This window comes from Meles meles, chromosome 8 (genome assembly GCF_922984935.1).
Source record: "Meles meles chromosome 8, mMelMel3.1 paternal haplotype, whole genome shotgun sequence".
NCBI classification, from domain to species: Eukaryota; Metazoa; Chordata; class Mammalia; order Carnivora; family Mustelidae; genus Meles; species Meles meles.
Genome location: NC_060073.1, coordinates 79,678,466 through 79,700,209, shown reverse-complemented (window position 1 = coordinate 79,700,209; position 21,744 = coordinate 79,678,466). Strand labels below are relative to the sequence as shown.

The 21,744-nt window shown below is 46.0% G+C and overlaps 1 protein-coding gene across 9 annotated transcripts in view; it reads left to right on the top strand.

The window, feature by feature from the left end:
• The window catches only part of VSTM5 (V-set and transmembrane domain containing 5), a 37,124-nt gene extending 15,380 nt beyond the window's left edge, over positions 1–21,744 (top strand). Inside the window, exons 2-5 of one of the 9 annotated variants that reach the window (XR_006819899.1) lie at positions 18,309–18,635; positions 18,731–18,871; positions 19,013–19,497; positions 20,815–21,744. Coding sequence is in view for 1 of the 9 variants with exons in the window: in XM_046014304.1 (XP_045870260.1) it covers positions 18,309–18,635; positions 18,731–18,871; positions 19,013–19,056 (512 nt within the window). In the remaining 8 variants the exon portion in view is untranslated. Of the gene's footprint in view, positions 1–18,308; positions 18,636–18,730; positions 18,872–19,012 lie in introns of all 9 variants that reach the window. The other 8 variants (XR_006819894.1, XR_006819898.1, XR_006819897.1 and 5 more) reach the window with 8 other exon arrangements.

Genomic DNA, 21,744 nt, shown 5'->3' with positions numbered 1-21,744 from the left:
CCAGAGTGCTTGGAACACTACGGGCCTTGGAAGCCAGGCTGACTGTGGAGGGGAGTGAGGATTACGAATTGGGAGAGTGGCAGGAGTCGGAGGAGAAGGATTGATTAGGCCAGTGGGAGCGGTTGACCAGTAAACAGAAATGAGAGAAGGCTGTGGTCAGAGTGGCTGTTTCCTCTGGAGGCTGAGGAGAATGTTCTGGTAGGCAAGGATGCTGGCTGGGGCATCCAGGGGGCTGCTGGAGGTACTTACAAAGATGCCATACCCCCCACCCCAGTAGAGTTGCTAACATGGTTGAAAACTGAAGAAGAAAGATGGGGGTGGGGGCATCTGGGTGGCTTAGTCTGTTAAGTGGCTGCCTTCGGGGCTTAGGTCATGATCTCAGGGTCCTGGGATCAAGCCCCATGTCGATTGGCAAGGAGTGTGCTTCTCCCTGTTCCTTTCCCTCTGTGATCTCTCTCCTTTCTAGTAAATCTTTAAAAAAAAAAAAAAAACTGGGGACTTCTAACGTTGTTAAAAAGAGAGTCACTTCAAGAGAACAGGATTTTGTTTTGCAAGGCGGTGAGAAGTAATCCTCTAAACCAGTGCTGCCCAATAGAAATAGAATGCAAGCCCCATTTAACAAGTAGAAAGAAACAAGTGTAATTTAATGATATGTTTTTAGCCCAGTATACCCAAGATATTATTTCAAAATGTAGTCAATGTGAAAAAAAAATTGCATTCTGTTTAACATACTAAGTACTGTCTCTGAAATCCAGTGTGCATTTTACACTTGAAGTACATCTCAGGGCGCCTTGGTGGCTCACTTGGTTAAGCTACTGCTTTCAGCTCAGGTCATGATCCTGGAGTCCCAGGATTGAGTCCTGCATCAGGCTCCCTGCTCAGCAGAGGGTCTGCTTCTCCCTCTGACCTTCCCCTTCTCATGTGCTCTCTCATTCTCTCTCTCAAAAACAAAACAAAACAAACCAGAAACACACATCTCCGTGTGCACTAGCAAATTCCAACTGTGCGGTAACATGTGGATGGGGGCGCCTGCATGGCTGAGTCAGTTACACTTCTGCCTTCAGCTCAGGTCATGATCTCAAGGTCTTGGGATCAAGTCCTGCATCGGGCTCTCTTCTGGGTGGGGAACTGTTTCTCCTTTCCCTATGCTGCTCCTCCTGCTTGTGCACACACACACACTCTCTCTCTCTCAAAATCTTAAAAAACAAAGGCCTGTGGCTAGCAGCTCCCATTCTGGCAAGCCCAGGTAAGGGGTACTGTTGCTTCCAGTGACTTGGGTCTTGCAAATCTCCACCGGCACTGAACCTTGTGCTATTTTGGGAAACCTAAAAGAGGGGTAAATCTCCACCTCTAAACTCGGTATTTTATTTTATTAGAGACAGCTGTGAGGCACTAAAAGCGCCTTGGGTTCCAGCCTAAGCTCATTTTCTACTTGGCAAGACCTTGGCCTCTGTGTTATGCCTTCGGGCCCCCGTGTCCTCATCCTGAAGTAATGGTCAAATAAGCAAGTGAAGCATAAAGCGTAGGGTTTTTTTTTTTTAATTGTATTACGTTAGTCACCATAAAATATGTTAGTTTTTGATGCAGTGTTCCAAGATTCATTGTTTATGCACTACACCCAGTGCTCCATGCAATACATACCCTCCTTAATACCCACCACCAGGCTCACCCATTCCCCCACACCCCTCCCCTCTTAAGAGGGAAAAAAAAAGCAAAAAGCGTAGTTCTTTTTTTTAATATTTTATTTATTTGACAGAGAGAAATCACAACTAGGTAGAGAAGCAGGCAGAGAGAGAGGAGGAAGCAGGCTCCCCACGGAGCAGAGAGCCCCATGTGGGGCTCGATCCCAGGACTCTGGGATTATGACCAGAGCCGAAGGTAGAGGCTTTAACCCACTGAGCCATCTAGGCACCCTGAAAAGTGTAGTTCTTGAACTCAAGTCTCTGACCAGCCTCCCAGAGGGAGACAGAGCTTGTGAAGCACTTTGCTAATTGTGCACAGGTGAATTACTAACGCTTTCAAGTGCGAAACACCTGTGGCTCAGACCCAGTCTTGGCATGCATTTTACTTATTTTTAGGATTGTGCTTTTTTTTTTTTAAGTAATTCCCAAACTTGCTAAAATGGTTCCAACTGTTCAGAAGGATATAGAGTGAAATGTAATCCTTTTTCCACCCACACATCCCGTCCTTCCGCAAAGACCACCACAGCCCTGGTGTTTAGAGAATTGTCCTGGAGATTTTCTGTGCATATACAGATGAGGGTGTGTGTGTGTACACATATCATTAAACAGAAGTATCTTCTATGTACTGTTCTGCCTTGTGCTTTTTCATGATTTTTGAGATAATCTAATATCCGTGCATATAAATATAGTGTATGTTTTGGGCGCCTGGGTGGCTCAGTGGGTTAAGCCGCTGCCTTCGGCTCGGGTCATGATCTCAGGGTCCTGGGATCGAGTCCCACGTTCGGCTCTCTGCTCGCAGAGAGCCTGCTTCCCTCTCTCTCTCTCTGCCTGCCTCTCTATCTACTTGTGATCTCTCTCTGTCAAATAAATAAATAAAATCTTTTAAAAAAATAAATAAATAAATATAGTGTATGTTTTAAAAATGCCTCTGTAGTATTAGAATGTGAATATTGATCATTTGTTTCACCAGGTTTGATGCAGTAAGAAATACTTATTTGGTCTCCTCTGCTTGGTTTCTGATGCAGAGTCCCTACAATCCTGATAATTTCCTGGGTGATAGGAGTGCTGGGAGCCTCTCCTGTTGGAATATTTGGTCTTACTCCCTGGTTCCTGATGCAAAAACTTCCTAAGACCCTTGGAATCTCTAGAGTGCTAAGTCTGTTTTTTTGTTTGCTAATAAGGTGGCTTTTGGGAGAGGAAGGCTGGTTGGCGGAGGAACTAACTGTGGGATGAGAGGGTCAGAACTTTCAGCCCTAACCTCCCTCCCTCCCCACTTTCAGCCTCTGGGGATGGGAGAGAGGCTAGAGATGGAGTCAGTCACCAACAGCCAGTGTGTCATCACTTCTTCCCAAGTAAGGAACCTCCCCCAAACCTGAACTGGGGAAGCTCAGAGAGCCCTGGGTTAGTGAACACAGCAGGGCTCGGAGGGAGCCCAGAGAGAGCACGAGACTCCGCACCCGGTCCCACATACCAGCTGCGCTTCTCTTCAACATCACTGCTCCTGAGCTGTGTCCTTTATATTAAAGATTTTCTTTATTTCAGAGGGCGAGCACGTGCATGTTCAAGTATGAGGGGTGGGGCAGAGGGAGAAGCAGGCTCCCCGATGAGCAGGGAACCCGCTGAGGGGCTTGATCCCAGGACCCTGGGATCATGACCCGAGTCCAAGACAGATGCTTAACCAACTGAGCCATCCAGGCGCCCCAGCTGTGTCCTTTATAATGAACGGGTAATAGTGAGTAAAGTGCTTCCTAAATTCCCTGAGCCATTCTAGTAAATTATTGAACCTGCGGAGGGGGTGGTGGAAACCTGTGATTTATAGCCAATTTATGGGGGGGCATGGACTTGTGGTCGGTGTCTAAAGCGGGGGCGTCTTGTAGACAGACCCTTAACCTGTGGCATGTGTGCTAACTCTAGGTAGCCAGTGTCCGACATGTCATGAGTAGCCTAAGAACCCATTTTCCTTTACTGGTCCCTCACCAGTGAGCATATAGGATGTCTCCTGTCTTTCACGGCTACAATCGACCACACTGTTCTTCAGTGATCAAACCTACATCTGTGTGCCCCCTTTTCGTTTGTGGGATCAGTTCATAAAAGTGGAGTTTCTGGATCAAGAGGCATGGGCTAATAATTTTTCCAGATTCTGCCGTATTGCCCTCCAGGAAGGTTACACCCATCTACAGTGCCCTGGGTCACGTTTGAATGTGACTTCTGTAGACGTCTGACGATACAACGTTATCAAACTTCATTTCTCCCAGCTGATACTGGCCCAGTCGTTCAACTTTCCCAGCCCGGGTTTTGCTAGGCTGTGATAGTGGCCCAGGACCCCTTGTTCTGATCAGGCGGTTACCGACTAAAACGGTGGCTAGCACTATCTTGCAGTGATAAATAGATCTCTTTTCTGGTTGGGGGACGATGACAGGAACCTGAATAAGGGGCGCAGCCTGCCAGCCTCTGCCTCAACCTGCCCCCTCTGTCCATGTTGTTTGGGTTTGGGTGGCATCTGGGTGTCGGCAGGAGCTCCACTGAGGACGAGATAAGCTTTGGTCCTGGAGTCATGGGGCACTGATGGGAGAATTACTACCTGAGCGAACAGGAGGGATAGAAAACCTGTAAACTGTGCGCAGAAGTCCGTCTTCCACACTTCATGGCATCTAAACCCAAAAGATCCAATGCGGGGGCGGGGGGCGCCTCGGTGGCTCAGTGGGTTAAAGCCTCTGCCTTCAGCTCGGGTCATGATCTCAGGGTCCTGGGATCGAGCCCCGCATCGGGTGCTCTGCTCAGCGGAGAGCCTGTTTCCCCCTCCCTCTCTGCCTGCCTCTCTGCGTACTTGTGATCTCTGTCAAATAAACAAATAAGAAACTAAAAAAAAAAAAAAAAAATTCCAATGTGGGGGCTTTTACACGGAACTATTTGCAATATTCCAGGCTTGCTTGTTTCAAGAACGACAGCAGTTAGCGGTGTGGATGTTCTGGTTGCAGCTTAAAGCTGCTGTTTTTCCTCTGAGCTTTTTGACCCTCAGCAGATCAGGGGCTAGGAAGGGGGTCTTGCCAGCACCCCTGTAAGCTCCACCCAGATCCCCACCATCCCTGATCTCTCCAAAGGGACAGCAGTTGGACAGGGAGAGCACACATGTCTTTATTTGTTCTTTCGTGCCGGGCTATTGTGAGTGCCCACAAAGTCCCAGGCACTGTGCTGGGCTCTGCGGCTGAACTGGGGGGTGGGAAAGGAGTTCCAGGGCAGACCTACTCTGCACACATGCCCTTCCTCATGCTCCCCGGCCACCCATCCACACACCCCACCCCCACCCCCAGCCATCCCAGTGCAGGGTCTCAGGCTCTCCCTCCACTGTTTGGCCTCTAGTCATGGGTTCTCAGGAAAGTGATCGGACTGGCACCCGTGGTGGGCTCCAGGCAGTGCAAGCATGTGTATAAAGAATAAATCCGGGGCGCTTGGGTGGCTCAGTGGGTTAAGCCTCTGCCTTCGGCTTGGGTCATGATCTCAGGGTCCTGGGATCAAGCCCTGCATTTGGGCCCCCTGCTCAGCAGGGAGCTTGCTTCCTCCTCTCTCTCTGCCTCTCTGCCTACTTGTGATCTCTGTCAAATAAATAAAATCTTTAAATAAATAGTCTTAAAAAAAAATAACTCTGCCGCCAGATGGCCCTTCCAGAAGCCAGTTCAGATGCTGCTGAGCCTCTGTGAACACCAGCCTGGGGCCGTCTGGAGGACTCACTCCCACACAGTCTCCCGCCTGTCACAGATCCCTCCGGCTATAACCTCCCTTCTTACTCAGCAGGTCTGGGCGCAGAGGATCCTGTCCTACTGCCCTGGGTGGGCTCACAGTTCTCCCAACCGCGCGTGCACCTACTCTCTTTCCCACGCTTTGAAAATCGTACTCTGGGGGTGCCTGGGTGGCTCAGTGGGTTAAAGCATCGGGCTCTTTGCTTCCTCCTCTCTCTCTCTCTGCCTGCCTCTCCGCCTACTTGTAATTTCTGTCTTTCAAATAAATAAATAAAATCTTTAAAAAAAAAAAAAAAGAAAAGAAAATCGTACTCTGCAAGCCTCGCAGCGAGGGTCCTCTCCCTCCCCTTTCTGAGCCTTCCGGGCTCATTAGCAGGACAGCAAAAAAGTAAACAGGGTTTCATTCTCTGCCACTTACCCTGATGCTGCGTGCATTCCCTAACCCCGGGGGAACTTGAGTTTGCTCCTCTGTAAAATGGGGATATTAATACTCTTCCCCAGGCCAGCACCTCTGAGAGTCAGTGCCCTGGGGCGGGGCACGGGATGGCAGGTGGGGTCAGCATTCAGTGACTGGAGGGGTGTGGTGGGATTGCTGAGGGTGGAGATGAGCTAGGGGATGAGCCCAACGGGTCAGGGAGGGGTAGCTTTGGTCCTCCCCCGCTCTGCCTCTGTACCCCACCCCTGGCAGCCTCAGAAATCTGCTCTTGTATTCCTTGGAGTTTTCTCTTTCCTCTTTGACATTTCTCAGGGGCTCCAGGTGACCAGCTGTCCTGGTTTGCTGTTAGCACTGAAACTCCCCAATCCTGGAAAAACTCTCAGAGCTTGGCACACCTGGAGGGTTGGTACCCCCAGACCCATGGCACAGACCTGAGCTAAGGAAGGCAAGCGTGGGGGCCTTCATGCTGTGCCCTGCTGGGCCTCACATGCTGGGCCTGTCCCCTCAGCCTCGTGGCCTTCCTCCGGAGGCTTTCCCACCCTCGGTTCTGGAATGTGAAGGTACTTCTCCACATCTCACAGTGAGGAGGCCCCAGGTGGAACCACGCAGATCCTGCCCACATCCTCCCGATGAAGGTGTCCCCTCCGTGACCGCGGAAACCCAGAGGCCATGTCAGCCACCTCTCACCATTAGCTGAGGCACTTGTTCATCGAAACTGTGGTCTGAATAGTACAGACTTTCTTGCAACTTCAGGAAGCCTATCCATCCTAAATCATCAATTTTTTTTAAAGCTGCCGAATACAACCTCCCTAATCTGTGTGTCTGAAAAGGCATAAGGAGCTGTTCGTTCAGAGAATTCTATTTCCACTCATTTCCATTTGTTTGCGTCCACCATTCCAGCCGACTTCACCTGCTGGCACATTCCCTCTGGGTGGTTGTGAGTGGGGCTCCCCGGCTCCAGGATGTCAGGCTTTCAGGAAGCCCCTGGGTTCCTGCTCCAGTGACTTCCCTGCTAAAATCTTTAGTTCTCTGACTCCTTCCTTAAAGGAGACATCTGCAACTATCCGGGAAATGGGTAAAATTGAGGACTTCTCTGCTTGTCACACAGAATGCAAGTGAAGATGTAAAGCGAGGTCAACTCTGAAACTTTCTTTAAACCACCAGATTGCTTGGTCTAATCAGGAGAACCTTAAAAAGTAAAAAAATATACTTCTTAAAATATGTTTTATTTTTTATTTCAATAAATACTTGAAATTCAGAAGCATGTAAATGTGTAATTTGGAAAATAAAATTCTGTGGCCATCCAATCTCTGAGGCAATCCCTTCCATTTTTCTATAGTTAACATGTACATATTTATACAAATATAAATAATCGTATGCTGCTCTATAAACTTTATTTTTTAACTTAGTACCACATTGTAGGTATTCTTCCTTGTCTATACAGAACTGGTGTTGCCTAGTGGATGCTGGCATCCATTTTACAAGTAAAATCTCATTGAACCCACCCCCTTGAACAGAACCTTTGAGCCAGGTCCGAGTACTGGTGTAGCTATTCGTGTTCTCTAACTTGTTCTGAATGATTTTAGCATGACGTGCGGAGGTAGTTACTCATTAATTCAACTTCTTAAATAGGTGACAAGCAGTTTGGCTTTAAGTTCTTGGAACTGTTAATTTTCCATCTTTGCTATAGACAATTTACTACTAATTATATGTGGCAGATAGGAGAAAGAACTCTATGTTCCAAAAACCTGGTTAAATGCGTGGTTAGTCTGATTAGTAGGAGGGTTTTTTTGTTTTATTTTATTTGTTTTCTTAAGATTTATTTATTTGAGAGAGTGCGGAGCAAAGAGAGAGGGAGACAAGCTTACTCTCCACGGAGCAGGGAGCTCACTGTGGCGCTCAATCTCAGAACCCTGAGATTGTGACCTGAGCTGGAACCAAGAGTCGGACACTTACTTATTGAGCCACCCAGGCAGCCCTGATTAGGGGGAGGTTCTTACGGTCAAGAGAAAATAAAGAAACCAACCATCTAGTTGGCCCATTTCCAGGTGTATCAGCACCTCAGAAACTTGGGTTTGTTATTTTTATTTGCTTTTCAGTTTAGTACCTAAAAGGCTTAAAATGAAGGTCTCTAAGGGTATTGAAAGGGCTGGTAGTATCCTAGGGAACTAGTCTTCAATAACCTTGACCAACATGTTTCACACAGACTATACAGGAGATACAGATTTGTCATGAGTGCAAATGTGGTTTTCAGAATCTTACAGTAACTACTATTTCAGCTGCTGATATCTGGGATCAGAGAAATCCAGAAACATAGATAAATAGATAATAGCTAAAAGTAAAGTGGAAAAAACAGTGGGTGTATTTTTTTTTATGGAAGTACAACTGACATACAATGTTACATTAGTTTCAGGTGTACAACATCCTGACTTGACAGGTCTTTATGTTATGCTGTACTCATCACAAGTGTAGCTACCATCTGTCACCATAGAACACTGGCCACACCATCGATTATACTCCCTGTGCCGTCCCTTTCATCCCACGCCTTCTTCCATAACTACAAGCTTGTGTCTCTCACTCCCCTTTACCCATTTTGCCCACCCCCCTACCCCAACCTCTCGGGCAGCCATCAGTTTCTTCTCTGTGTTTATGGGTTTGATTCTGCTTTTGTTTGTTCGTTTGTTTTTCAAATTTCACATATAGGTGAAAGCCTATGGTATTTGAATTTCTGGCTTATTTCACTTAGCATCATACTCTCTGGATCCATCCCTATTGTTGCAAATTGTTGCAAATGGCAAGATCTCATTCTTCATGACTGAGTAATATAGTCCAGTGTGAGTGTGTGTGTGTGTACCCTGCCACTTCTTTATCCATTCATTTATTGAACATGTGGCGTTCTTCCATATCTTGGCTGTTGTAAGGAAAAAAAAACAAAAAACGCTGCAATAAACAAAGCGGTGAAAATATCTTTTCAGGTTAGTGTTTTTGTCTTCTTTAGAATTCCAGCAATGGAATTACTGGATCCTATGGTATTTCTGTTCTAAGGGTTTGTTTGTTTGTTTTTGTTTTTGTTTGTTTGAGGAACCTCCATACTGGTTTCCACGGTGGTAACACCCATTTACATTCCCACCAACATTGCATGAGGGTTCCTTTTTCTCCATATCCTCACCAACACTTGTTATTTTTTTATCTTCTTTTATTGTGACCACTCTGACAGGTGTGAGGTGATATCTCACTGTGGTTTTGATTTGTATTTCCCTGATGATGAGTGGTGTTGAGCATCTTGTCATGTGTCCGTCGGCCATCTGGTTGTCTTCCTTGGAAAAATAGCAACTCCCATCTGCTATCCATCTTTTAATTGTTTTGGTATTGAGTTCTGTAAGTTCCTTATGTATTTTTGGATATCAACCTCTTAATGGATATGTCATTTACAGATATTTCCAATAGTTGCCTTTTTGTCTTAATAGTTTCCTTCGTTGATGGTTTCCCTTGTCTGTTGGTGTAATCTCAATTCCTTATTTTTGCTTTTGTTTCCCTTGCCTGAGGAGACCTATCTGGAAAAATGTTGCTAAAGCTAATGTCAAAGAGATTACTACCTGTTTTCCTTTAGGAATATTATGGTTTCGGGTCTTACAGGTTTTTAATTCATTTCAGCTGAATTTTGTGTATGGCCTAAGAAAGTGGTCCAGTTTCATTCTTTTGCGTGAGGGTGCCCAGTTTTCCCAACACCATTTATTGAAGAGACTGTCTTTTCCACATTGTATAATTTTGCCTCCTTTATCATAGGTTAATTGACCGTATAATCATGGGTTTACTTCTGGTCTTTGTATTCTGTTCCACTGATCTGTGTCTGTTTTTGTGTCAGTGTCATACTATGGTTTTGTTTGTTTTCTTTCTTTCTTTCTTTTTTAAGGTTGATTTGTCAGAGAGCGCACACCCACAAGCAGAGGGAGAAGCAGGCTCCCCACTGAGCAAGGAGCTTGATGAAAGACTCGATCTCAGGACCTGGGATGGTGACCCTATCTGAAGGCAGTTCCTTAACCAACTGAGCCACCCAGGGGCCCCAATATCATACTGTGTTAATTACTATAGTTTTGTAGTATATCTTGAAATTTGGGATTGTGACACCTTCCGCTTTGTTTTATTTCTAGACAGTGCTTTGGCTATTTAGAGTCTTTTGCAGTTACATATAAATCTTAGGATTATTCTAGTTCTGTGAAAAGTGCTGTTGGGGCACCTGGGTGGCTCAGTGGTTTAAGCCTCTGCCTTTGGCTCAGGTCATGATCTGAGGGTCCTGGGATCAAGCCCCACACTGGGCTCTCTGCTCAGCGGGGAGCCTGCTTCCCCCCTCTGCCCCACTCTGCCTGCCTCTCTGCCTACTTGTGATCTCTATCTGTCAAATAAATGAATAAAATCTTGGGGAAAAAAAAGAAAAATGCTGTTTGCATTTTGATAGGAATTGCATTGAATATGTAGATGGCTTTGCGTAATATGAACATTTTAATGCTACTAATTCTTCCCATCCATGGTATAACTTTCCTTTTGTTTGTGTCATCTTCATTTTCTTTCATCAATGTTTGATAGCTTTCAAAGTCTGGGCCTTTCACCTCCTTGGTTGAATTTATTCATAGGTATTTTGTTCTTTTTTGGTCCTGTTGGAAATGGAACTGTTTTCATAATTTCTCTTTCTGCTACTTTATTAGTGTATAGAAATGCAACAGATTTTTGTATATTTTGTATTCGGCAACTTCACTGAATTCAGTTATCAGTTCAAATAGTTTTTTGGTAGCATCTTTAGGATTTTCTATATATCGTATCATGTCATCTGCCAACAGTGACCATTTTCTTCTTCCTTACCAGTATGGACCCTTTTAATTCTTTATCTGCTTGCTATCGCTAGAATTTCCAGTACTATGTTGAATCAGAGCAGTCAGAGTGGACATCCTTGTCTTGTTCCTGATCTTAGAGGAAACACTTTCAGGTTTTCACCATTGAGCATGATGTAAGCTGTGGGATTTATGAATGGTCTTTATTATGCTGAGGTATGTTCCCTCTAACCCCGCTTTGTTGAGGTTTTCATCGTGAATGGATGTTGTACTTCATCCCATGCTTTTTCTGCTTCTATTGAGATAATTATGTGGTTTTTATCCTTCCTCTTGTTAATGTGATGTATCATGTTGAATGAGTTACAGATATTGAACCATCCTTGCATCCTTGGCTTAATCCCACTTGATTGTGATGAATGATGTTTTTCCCATATAGTTGATTTCTGTTAATATTTTGTTAAGGATTTTTGCATCTATGTTCATCAGAGATACTGGCCTATAGTTCTCTTTCTCTCCCTCTTTTTCTTTTTTTTTTTTTTTTTGGTGGTGTCTTTGATTTTGTCAGGGTAATTCTGGCTTCATAGAATGAGTTTAGAAGTTTTCCTTCCTCTTCTACTTTTGGAATAATTTGAAAAGGATAGGTATTAAGTCTTTTTTTTTTTTTTTAATGTTTATTTATTTGTGAGGGAGGGAGAGTACAAACAGGGGGAGTGGCAGGCAGAGGGAGAAGCAGGCGCCCCTGGAGGAAGGAGCCTGATGTGGGACTGGATCCCAGGACACTGGGATCATGACCTGTGCTGAAGGCAGATGCTTAACCAGCTGAGCCACCCAGACAAGATATCCCAAGTCTTCTTTAAATGTGTTGTAGCATTCACCTGTGAAGCCATCTGGTCCTGGACTTTGGTTTGTTGGGAGTTTTTTGATTACCAATTCAATTTTATTACTAGTAATTCTTCAGTTCAGATTTTCCATTTCTTTCTGATTCATTTGTAGAAGAGTGTATGTTTCTAGGAACTTATCCATTTCTCTATGTTGTCCAATTTGTTGGCATATAAATTTTCATAATCTCTTATAATTCCTTGTATTTCTATGGTATAGGTAGTTATTGCTACTTCATTTTTTATTTGATTCCTTTTTTTTTGTTTTGTTTTTTGGTTTTGTTTCTGGTTTTGGTTTGCTTTGGTTTTCATTTTTTCTTAAGTCTAGCTAATACGAATTTGGTTTAACTTTTCAAAGTATCAGCTCTTGGTTTCATTTATCTTTTCCACTGTTTTTTTTTCAGTCTCTATTTTACTTATTTCTGCTCTAATCCTTATTTTCTTCCTTCTACTAGCTTTGGGCTTTGTTCTTTTTCTAACTCCTTTATATGTATTGTTACATTGTTTATTTGAGATTTTTCTTGTTTCTTGAGGTAGGCCTATATTGCTATAAACTTCACACCTAGATCTGCTTTGGCTTCATCCCAAATTTTGAATTGTTGTGTTTTCATTTTCATTTGTCTCTATGTATTTTTTATTTCCTCTTTGATTTTTTCATTGGGGTCTTTCACCTCCCTGATTAAGTTTATTCCTAGGCATTTTATTCTTTTTGGTGCAATTGTAAATGGAGTATATTCTTAACATGTTTGTGCTACTTCATTATAGTATATAGGAATACAACAGATTTCTATATATTATGTATTCTGCAACTTTTTTTTAAAAGATTTTTTTATTTATTTATTCGACAGGCAGAGATGACAAGCAGGCAGAGAGGCAGGCGGCGGGGGGGGGGAAGCAGGCTCCCCACTGAGCAGAGAGCCTGATGCGGGGCTCGATCCCAGGACCCTGGGATCATGAACAGAGCCAAAGGCAGAGGCTTTAACCCACTGAGCCACCCAGGCACCCCTATTCTGCAACTTTTTAAAAAAGACTTTATTTAGCATCATGATCAGACTATAACACTTAGCAATCAATAACATGGTTGCCCAAAAAAAAAAAAAAAAAAAAAAAAAACTACATTAAAACTCTTTGCTGGAATGCTTTACACTTTCCACAGAACAGAAATTGAAATCACCTGTTATACAATTAGTCGCAAATACAGTTCTTTTTTTTTTTAATTTTTTTTTTTTTTTAGATTTTTATTTATTTATTTGACAGAGAGAGATCACAAGTAGACAGAGAGGCAGGCAGAGAGAGAAGCAGGCTCCCTGCTGAGCAGAGAGCCCAATGCGGGACTCGATCCCAGGACCCTGGGATCATGACCTGAGCCGAAGGCAGCGGCTTAACCCACTGAGCCACCCAGGCGCCCCACAAATACAGTTCTTAAGTCTTTTCCCCAGACACATGAATATTGTCTAAAACATGTCTTCTTTGTAGCAGCTAGGCCCTGCCACCACTGTGCTTGCTGAGTTCACAAATCTTTTGTGACCTGTAGCTTCCCTGTCACTTCTCTGGCTCTCCTCTCCTGCTAAGCTGTGTTTCCTGGCAGGAATTAAAACCTCCTGCTACCACCATAGCTATTGCTGCTGCTGGAACCAGCATAACCATCTTGGTTTTGTGGTTTGGCAAAGTACTGGCCTCCACCACCACAGGGCCAGAGTTTCTGCCTCCAAAATGTCCTCCTTTCATAGGCTCAAAATTTGAGGATGGATTGTTGTAATTGCCAAAATCATTATAGCTTCCGCCAACTCCAAAGTTGTTTCCATCATTACCAAATCCATTATCGTCATTACCATTGCCCCATATGCACCGCCACCTGGACCGCCACCAAAGCCATCTCCCCCACTGAGTTTCCTCTACAACCAAAGCTGTCATGGCCACCAAAACCTTTCCAATGTCCTCCTCCAAAGTTTCCAGAACCACTTCACCCTCTCTGGCTGGGTGAAGCACTACCCATCTCTTGCTCTCCTTACTTCCCAGTCGTGGCCATTCATAGTATGGTATTTTTGAATGACAGTCTCGTCTACAGAGTCATGGTCATCAAATGTTACAAAAGCAAAACCCCTTTTTGCCACTGCCTTGGTCAGTCATGATCTCAATCAATTTGATTTTCCCATACTGTTCAAAATAATCTCTTTAGATGATGTTCTTCAGTGTCTTTTTTAATGCCGCCAACAAAAATCTTTTTCACAGTTGAGTGGGTACCAGGTCTTTAAGAATCTTCTCTAGAGACAGCCCTCATTGGTTCTACAACTCTTCCATCCACCTCATGCAGCCTTGCGTTCATGGCTGCATCCATTTCTTCCACAGTAGCCTATGGGACAAGCCCAAAGCCTCTGGAGTATTTGGTGTTTGGATCTCTCATTACCACATAGTCCATAAGTGTTCCCCATACTCAAAATGGCTCCTCAGACTCTCTTTGGTTTCAAAGCTCAGACCTCCAATGAAGAGCTTCTACAGCTATTCAGGCTCTTTGGGAGACTGACTTAGATATGATGGTGGTGGGAGGGAGACTTTAATGGTGCTTACTCAGCGGCGACCCAGGCAGAAAAGCTGCATTCAGCAACTTTACTGAATTCATTTATTATTATTTTTTAACATAATATATTATTTGTTTCAGGAGTATCGGGTACAGGTCTGTGAATCATCAGTCTTACACAATTCACAGCGCTCACCATAGCACATACGTTCATAGCATAGCATAGCACATATGCTCCCAATGTCCATTGTCCCCAATGTCCCTCCCCTCCAGCAACCTGAAGTTTGTTTCCTGAGATTGAGAGTCCCTTATGGTTTATTTCCCTCCCTGGTCCCGTCTTGTTTCATTTTTTTCCCTCCCATACCCGCCCCCCCCCCCCCCCCGCGACACTCTGACCTGCCTCTCAAATTCCTCATAACAGAGAGATAATTGTCTTTCTCTGATTTACCTTATTTGGCTTAGCATAATACCCTATAGTTCCATCCACATCATTGCAAATGGCAAGATTTCAGGTTTTTTGATGGCTACCTAGTATTCCATTGTGTGTGTGTATGTGTGTGTGTGTGTGTGTGTGCACGTATACACACACATGTATACCACATCTTTATCCATTCATCTGCTGATCGACATCTAGGCTCTTTCCATAGTTTGGCTATTGTGGACATTGCTGCTATAAACATTCGGGTGCACATGCCCCTTCAGATCACTACATTTGTATCTTTAGGGTAAATACCCAGTAGTGTGATTGCTGGGTTGTAGGGTATCTCTATTTTCAACTTTTTGAGGAACCTCCATGCTGTTTTCTAGAGTGGCTACACCAGCTTGCATTCCCACCAACAGTGTAGGAGGGTTCCCCTTTCTCCGCATCCTGACAACACCTGTTGTTTCCTGACTGGTTAATTGTAGCCATTCTGACTGGTGTGCGGTGGTATCTCACTATGGTTTTGATTTGTATTTCCCTGATGCCGAGTGATGTGGAGCACTTTTTCATGTGTCTGTTGGCCATCTGGATGTCTTCTTTGCAGACATGTCTGTTCATGTCTTCTGCCCATTTCTTGATTGGATTGTTTGTTCTTTGGGTGTTGAGTTTGATAAGTTCCTTATAGATTTTGGATACTAGCCCTTTATCTGATACCTTGTTTGCAAGTATCTTCTCCCATTCTGTCGCTTGTCTTTTGATTTTGTTGACTGTTTCCTTTGCTGTGCAAAAGCTTTTGATCTTGATGAAGTCACAATAATCAATTTTTGCCCTTGCTTCCCTTGGCATTTATTTCTAATATCTTGGTGGTGTCTTTAGGGAAAAACATAGGGCTTTGATCTAAGATCAAATGCAGACAGAACTGCATTTAAGTCCCATCTTTTCCATTTCCTAGCTACATGGGCATATTGCTGACTTATGTAAAACATTAGGGAAGGATTGCTAAGTACAACAAGTATATATTCTAGTAACTGGCACATAAAATCTTGACTAAATTATAGTTCTCTTATTTGTGTGTTACCTTTTAAATGTGCTAATTTTGGGGGGACCTGGGTGGCTCAGTGGATTAAGTCGCTGCCTTCGGCTCGGGTCATGATCTCAGGGTCCTGGGATCAAGCCCTGCGTTGGGCTCTCTGCTCCGCAGGGAGCCTGCTTCCTCCTCTCTCTCTGCCTGCCTCTCTGCCTACTTGTGATCTCTCTCTGTTAAATAAATAAAATAAAATAAAATAAAATGTGCTAATTTTTCATACCACTTCAGCAGCAACAATTCTATCAGGAAATCTTACCCTTCTTACTAAGTATTTTGTCATTCACTTATTCTTTCAGTCAACAAATACCTGTTGACCTATCACTATGCATCAGGGACTGTGTTAGGGGACACAGAGATGAAGAAGGGCTGACCTGGAATTTGACCTGTTCTTTTCCTGAGAGAAAAGAGTAAATGTGCCAAAATGTTCATAACTAGTAAACTGAGAGGATACATATTAATTGTACTTGCCTTTCAAAACTTTTCTCTGAATTTAACATGTTTTAAAATAGAGTTGGGAGAAAATGTATTTGTTACTTGGCAGTTGTCATTCTTGAAAACCATTACCATGTCTCAATTTGTCATTCTTGAAAACCATTACCATGTCTCAGTTTTTCAGCACTTTTATCAGACTATTCATAGTCGCCTCGCCAAGAGCCTTAGGAGAGGACCACTAAGGGAATGTGCTGGGGATGAGAAGGGACAGTGTGACATACCTGGAAAAGGAACCGGTCTGGTTACCTGGAGCCACACGGCAGGGGCTTGGGGCAGCTGGGCTCTCAAAGACAGAGTGGGAAATGGAGGTGAAAACCAAGGGCAGGGCTCCAAGTTTCAGTCCTGCCCTGTTCATTATCCAGTCCAGCCAACTCTGTCCAGTCGTCTCAGGGTGTGGGCCATTTGTCACATTCTGTGCTCGACACCACTAATCACTAACTGCTGATCCGAGCTTAGAGGTTAAACATGTGAGCTTTGGACCCAGCAGCCCTTGTGTGACTCTCTGATTTGCAGAGTGAACTTTGCGAAGCTCGTTTGCCCTGTGGACAGTGAGGCTTGCTCTGTGCTTGATGGCATTGCAGTAGATTGTGGGTGAGACCTTGATGAGATGATGTGTGGAATGTGGTTGTCGCGGGGCTTGTGCATGGTACCTATGCAGTACATGTACAAAGGTGTACACACCTAACCTTATTCAATGGCATAACGACACATCTGCATGCTCGCACAGAAACCTCTGATGCCTCTGCCTCCCCCATACCCACATCTAGTTTGTCGGCATGTTTTGTCCTCCCTGCTTCCAAATATGTAGCCTAAATCAGACCACATTCATGCTCTGCGAGGCGGTACCTCCATCTCTTGTCCGACCCCTGTAGCAGCCCTCTCATGGCTCGTCCTGCTTTGGCTCTTGTCCCCTCACCCCCCAGAATGTTCTGCACAGCAAACATTGTCAAGCTTAATGGAGAATATCACCTTCCACCTAAGCCCCCCTATGGCTTGCATCAGCCTTGAGTAAAACCCCACCCCCACCCCTCACAGCATGGCCCATGTCCTGCTCGCTCTGCAGCCTCGCTCTGTCTCTCCGCATTGCTCACTGCATTCTAGCATGCTGGCCTTTCTGTCCCTGAGACACACCAGTACTTACCCTCCCCTCAGTCTTTGTGCTTGCTCCCTCTGCCTAAGATGTTCCTGCTGTGAGTGTCCACACGCTGCCTGCCTGCCCTTCTGGTCTCCATTCAAATGTCATTTCCTCCATGAAGCCTTCCCTGACCATTCTCTAATTCTCTGTGCCATCTCCACCCACACCGGTCAGTAGTGCTTGTCATGATCTAAAATGATCTTGTTTATTTCACCCTTTTATGTCTCCCTTATAGAATGGCGCCTCCCGGGAAGTTCACTGCCCATTGAGCACACAAGAACCTTGTGTCTTATTCCGTTTTAGTCCATAACAAAATAACACACACTGAGGGGCTTAAGCACCAGAAATTATTTTCTTGCAGTGCCAGAGGCTGGAAAGCCCTAGATCAAGGTTCTAGCATGGCAGAGTTTCTGGAGAGTGCTCTCTTCCTAGCTTGTAGACAGGCGCCTTCTCCCTTCTTGCTGCGAACTCTGAGTATTTTCTCTCATTTCCCTCTTGCATCCCTGTGGAGAGAAGGAGAGAGAGAGCACTCAGGTGTCTCTTCTTCTTCTTTTTTTTTTTTTTTAAAGATTTTATTTATTTATTTTATTTTATTTATTTATTTGACAGAGAGAGATCACAAGTAGATAGAGAGGCAGGTAGAGAGAGGGGGGGGGGGGAAGCAGGCTCCCTGCTGAGCAGAGAGCCCGATGCGGGACTCCATTCCAGGACCCCGAGATCATGACCTGAGCCGAAGGCAGCAGCTTAACCCACTGAGCCACCCAGGTGCCCTCAGGTGTCTCTTCTTATAAAGACACTAATCCTGCTGGATCAGGGCCCCATCCTTATGATCTCATTTAACCTCCATTACCTCCTTGGAGGCTTCGTCTTCAATTACAGTCCTGCTGGAGGTTGGGGCTTCAACATAGGAATTTCAGGATTGGGCGGGAGAGGGGGTTGGGGACACAAATATTGGGCCAGCAGCAGAACCTAGACAACAGCTTGGCACGGAACAGGCACTTAGTAAGTATTCGCTCAAGAAATGACGACTCCCGGCAGGCCCCTCCCCTGTCAGCTCCTATATAAGTTGCCCCCGTTTGGGCACCCGGTCCCGCAGGTCAGGGCGTGTCACTCTACATCCCCCAGTCCGCCATCAATGCCACGGTGGAGGAGGACATCCTGCTCTCCGTTGAGTACTCCTGCCATGGCATCCCCACCATCGAGTGGAAGTATACGTCCAACTGGGGAGCGCAGAAGATCGTGGAGTGGAAGCCAGGGACTCAGGCCAACATCTCCCAGAGTCACAAGGACCGACTCTGCACCTTCGACAACGGCTCCATCCAGCTCTTCAGCGTGGGCGTGAGGGATTCCGGCTACTACGTCATCACGGTGACGGAGCGCCTGGGGAGCAGCCAGTTTGGCACCATCGTGCTGCACGTGTCAGGCAAGAGGGGCGGCGGGTGCCAGCCTTGCTGGGGGGGAGTGCTTTCATGATACTGAAAGAGACCTTGTCTCCCCGTTCCTCTCCCCGCCCCATAGAGATCCTCTACGAAGACCTCCATTTTGTTGCCGTCTTCCTCGCTTTTCTCGCGGCTGTGGCTGCGCTGTTAATCAGCCTCATGTGGGTGTGTAATAAGTGTGCATACAAATTCCAGAGGAAGAGAAGACACAAACTCAAAGGTACTTCTCTGGGCCCTGTGATCATCCATTCACGCTTTCCTGGCTGGGGCGTGGGGCTGCATGTTAGGCCTGCTCTCCCCGAGAAACCCCCCACCCCCCGGGCTGATGGGCACCTGCCTGGGCTTGTCTCTTGTTTTGCAGAGAGCACCACTGAGGAGATCGAGCTGCAGGATGTGGAGTGTTAGCCAAGGCTGCGCCCAGTTACATTCCTACCTCAGAGGGAAAGTGTTATTTTTCCAACAAAAGGAGCCAACATGGCAGAACCACCCTCTCATCCTCCTGTTGGCCAGCCTTGACCAGCCATTCCTGAAGTCCCTACAGCCGTGAACAAAATCAACTGTGTGGAGTTGAGGACTTGGATTGGACAAAGTCAGTTTTAGCACTTGCAAGTAGTTCAGGGAAGCCTGGCTGCTTGCTCGCTGCGCTCTGGGACCGAGGCCAGGGCGCATCCAGACTGAGCGTGCAGCCAGCCCTGGACAAGCTCTCTGTGTTCTTTCCGCCCAGCCTGTCCCTCCCACCTCTGCCGTGGGAGCTTCTGTGAGAAGTTCTACCAGGAGTCTACAGCCATACCACACTGAACGCGCCCGATCTCGTCTGATCTCAGAAGCTAAGCAGGGTCGGGCCTGGTTAGTACTTGGATGGGAGTTCTGCCACAATCTGCCTGCCGGGCAGAGGTGGAAGCTGAGAGGCTGCTGTTGGGCCCTAGTGAGGTGCTCAGAGCAGGCCCAGGCCCTGGGCGGGAAGCTTTAAGGCAAAGAGCTTCGCTTGTGCCTGAGGGACGAGCACAGGAAACAGGAATTAGGGAGAAGATTACCTTTCTCTTCCTCTCTTATTCTGACATTAATTGGATTTTCCCCTCCTATGGCCTCAATTTAGACCATTGGGAGAAACCTGGATCTTCTTAGCCACTGTGGGCAGCAGCTGGTGTCCAAAGGGCTTCCTGACAAGCTGGGTCAAGGTACTTGTATGAAAGCGAAGCGTGGGGGCTGGTATGACTGGAACGTTACCTGGGGCTTCAGATCTCTGCCCCTCAGTCACCAACTCTTTGTCTCCAGTCAGGCCCTCGTGCTCTCCCAAGAGGGCTTAGGGATGCTTGCCACTCACCTACCTCCAGGGTATCACAGGAAGCCCACAGTATGCATGGAGCTCCTGGGTAGTTGGAGAAAAAGCATGAGGATTCTTCAAGGATCTGGAAAGTAATAAGCCTTCTACTGAACGCTGCCAAGTGAGAAAACGCTCTGGGGTTCTGGGGCTCCAGGTGAAATGAGGGACTGGCTCACAGCTGGCCTTGGCTCTCATTCTCTCAGCTTGTTAGTCACTGTTTACGTGAAAATGTCTCCATCCCGCCTTCCATTTGGCAAGCTCTAAAGTAGGCATGGATTTGTTGTCCATTCTCCTTTCTCTCTCCAACATTCTTAGCTACAGACCAAAGGAAGCACCCCAGTTATGGTGGAGGCCAAGGTCCGGAGCTAAGTCCCCAGCCTCCAACGGCAAATTCACCCATGCAGACATGAAGGAGAGCTAAAACATTCCCTCCTCTTTTCCTTAAGTCCCCAATGTCCCATCTCTTCTGCTTGCCATGTGGCAAGCAAGAAGTTGCCTGGGGAAGTTGGTAAGAAGCCTGTCTCTAAATAATCCAAGGTGACAAGAAGAGCTCTTCCTGGAGCAGTCAGACAGGAGCTTTGTGATCTCCCAGAAGGACTGTAAAGGCACTGTTCATTCAAAAAGCAAAGAGTGCCATTGGTCCACACGCCTCATTTGTAGCTGGAGTGCTGGTCACGGAAGGTTCTCACCTTCGGGCCACCTTCTGTACACAATTGCCTCCTTTCCCCAGGCAGCAGTCGGAGGAGCCAGGCCCCAGGGCCTGGAGGAAGCTGGGTGGAGTACCTAAACAAAGAGGGTCAAGGGTCATCTGATTCCTTCTTTTCTCCTCTTACACACAGAAGGCCCATCTGCAGGAAACCTGTTTGGATCTGGGCAGCGGCTGCTGGAGTTCTGTGTCCTCTTTGACACTCCCTGCTTTCCAGAACTGAACTTCTTGGTGGGTCAGAAGTCAGACGTGGCCATCTTCAGAATACAAGGAGGTGTGGAGAGATGCCTGGCTGGCTCGGGGGGGGGGGGGGGGGGGGGGGGGGGGGGTAAGAGCACATGACTCTTGATCTCAGAGAGTTTTGACTTCAGGCCCCATGTGAGGTAGAGAGATTACTTAAAAATAAGATCTTGAAAAAGAATTGGCAAAGCATACTGAGGGAGAGGCAGGCCTCTGTGGGCACACCCAAATGTAAAATACCCCCCCTCCCAACTCATGAAAAGTTAGCCCCTGGATGTTTATTTTGCACTTTTTTTTTTTAAATTTTTATTTCTATTTGACAGAGAGAAAGATCGCAAGCAGGCAGAGAGAGAGAGAGGAGGAAGCAGGCTCAGGGAGCCCGATGCGGGGCTCGATCCCAGAACCCTGGGATCATGACCTGAGCTGAAGGCAGAGGCTTTAACCCACTGAGCCACCCAGGCGCCCCTTATTTTGCACTTTTAAAGCTCCCTCCATCCAGAACATTCTTGTGGAAAGTGTTTGAGGCCAGAGCCTGAAGGTTTTTTGTCTATTTTTTCAAAAAAAGTATTATGTCCTAGAGGGTGGCTACTGGAAATGTTAAGCTATAAGTTATGTTTTAAGCTGTGAAAATTTAAAGAATGAAATAAAGCCTGGAAATAAAAGCCCTGTCCTTTGTGTATGACCCCACTCCTGCCAAGTACTCTGAGGCCCTGGGGGAGGTTTCCATCAGCTGTGGGCACAAGCAAACCCCTCAGCCTCGGCCACGGGTACGAACACTGATTCTAACTAAGCATTCTTTTTTTTTTTTTTTTAAAGATTTTAT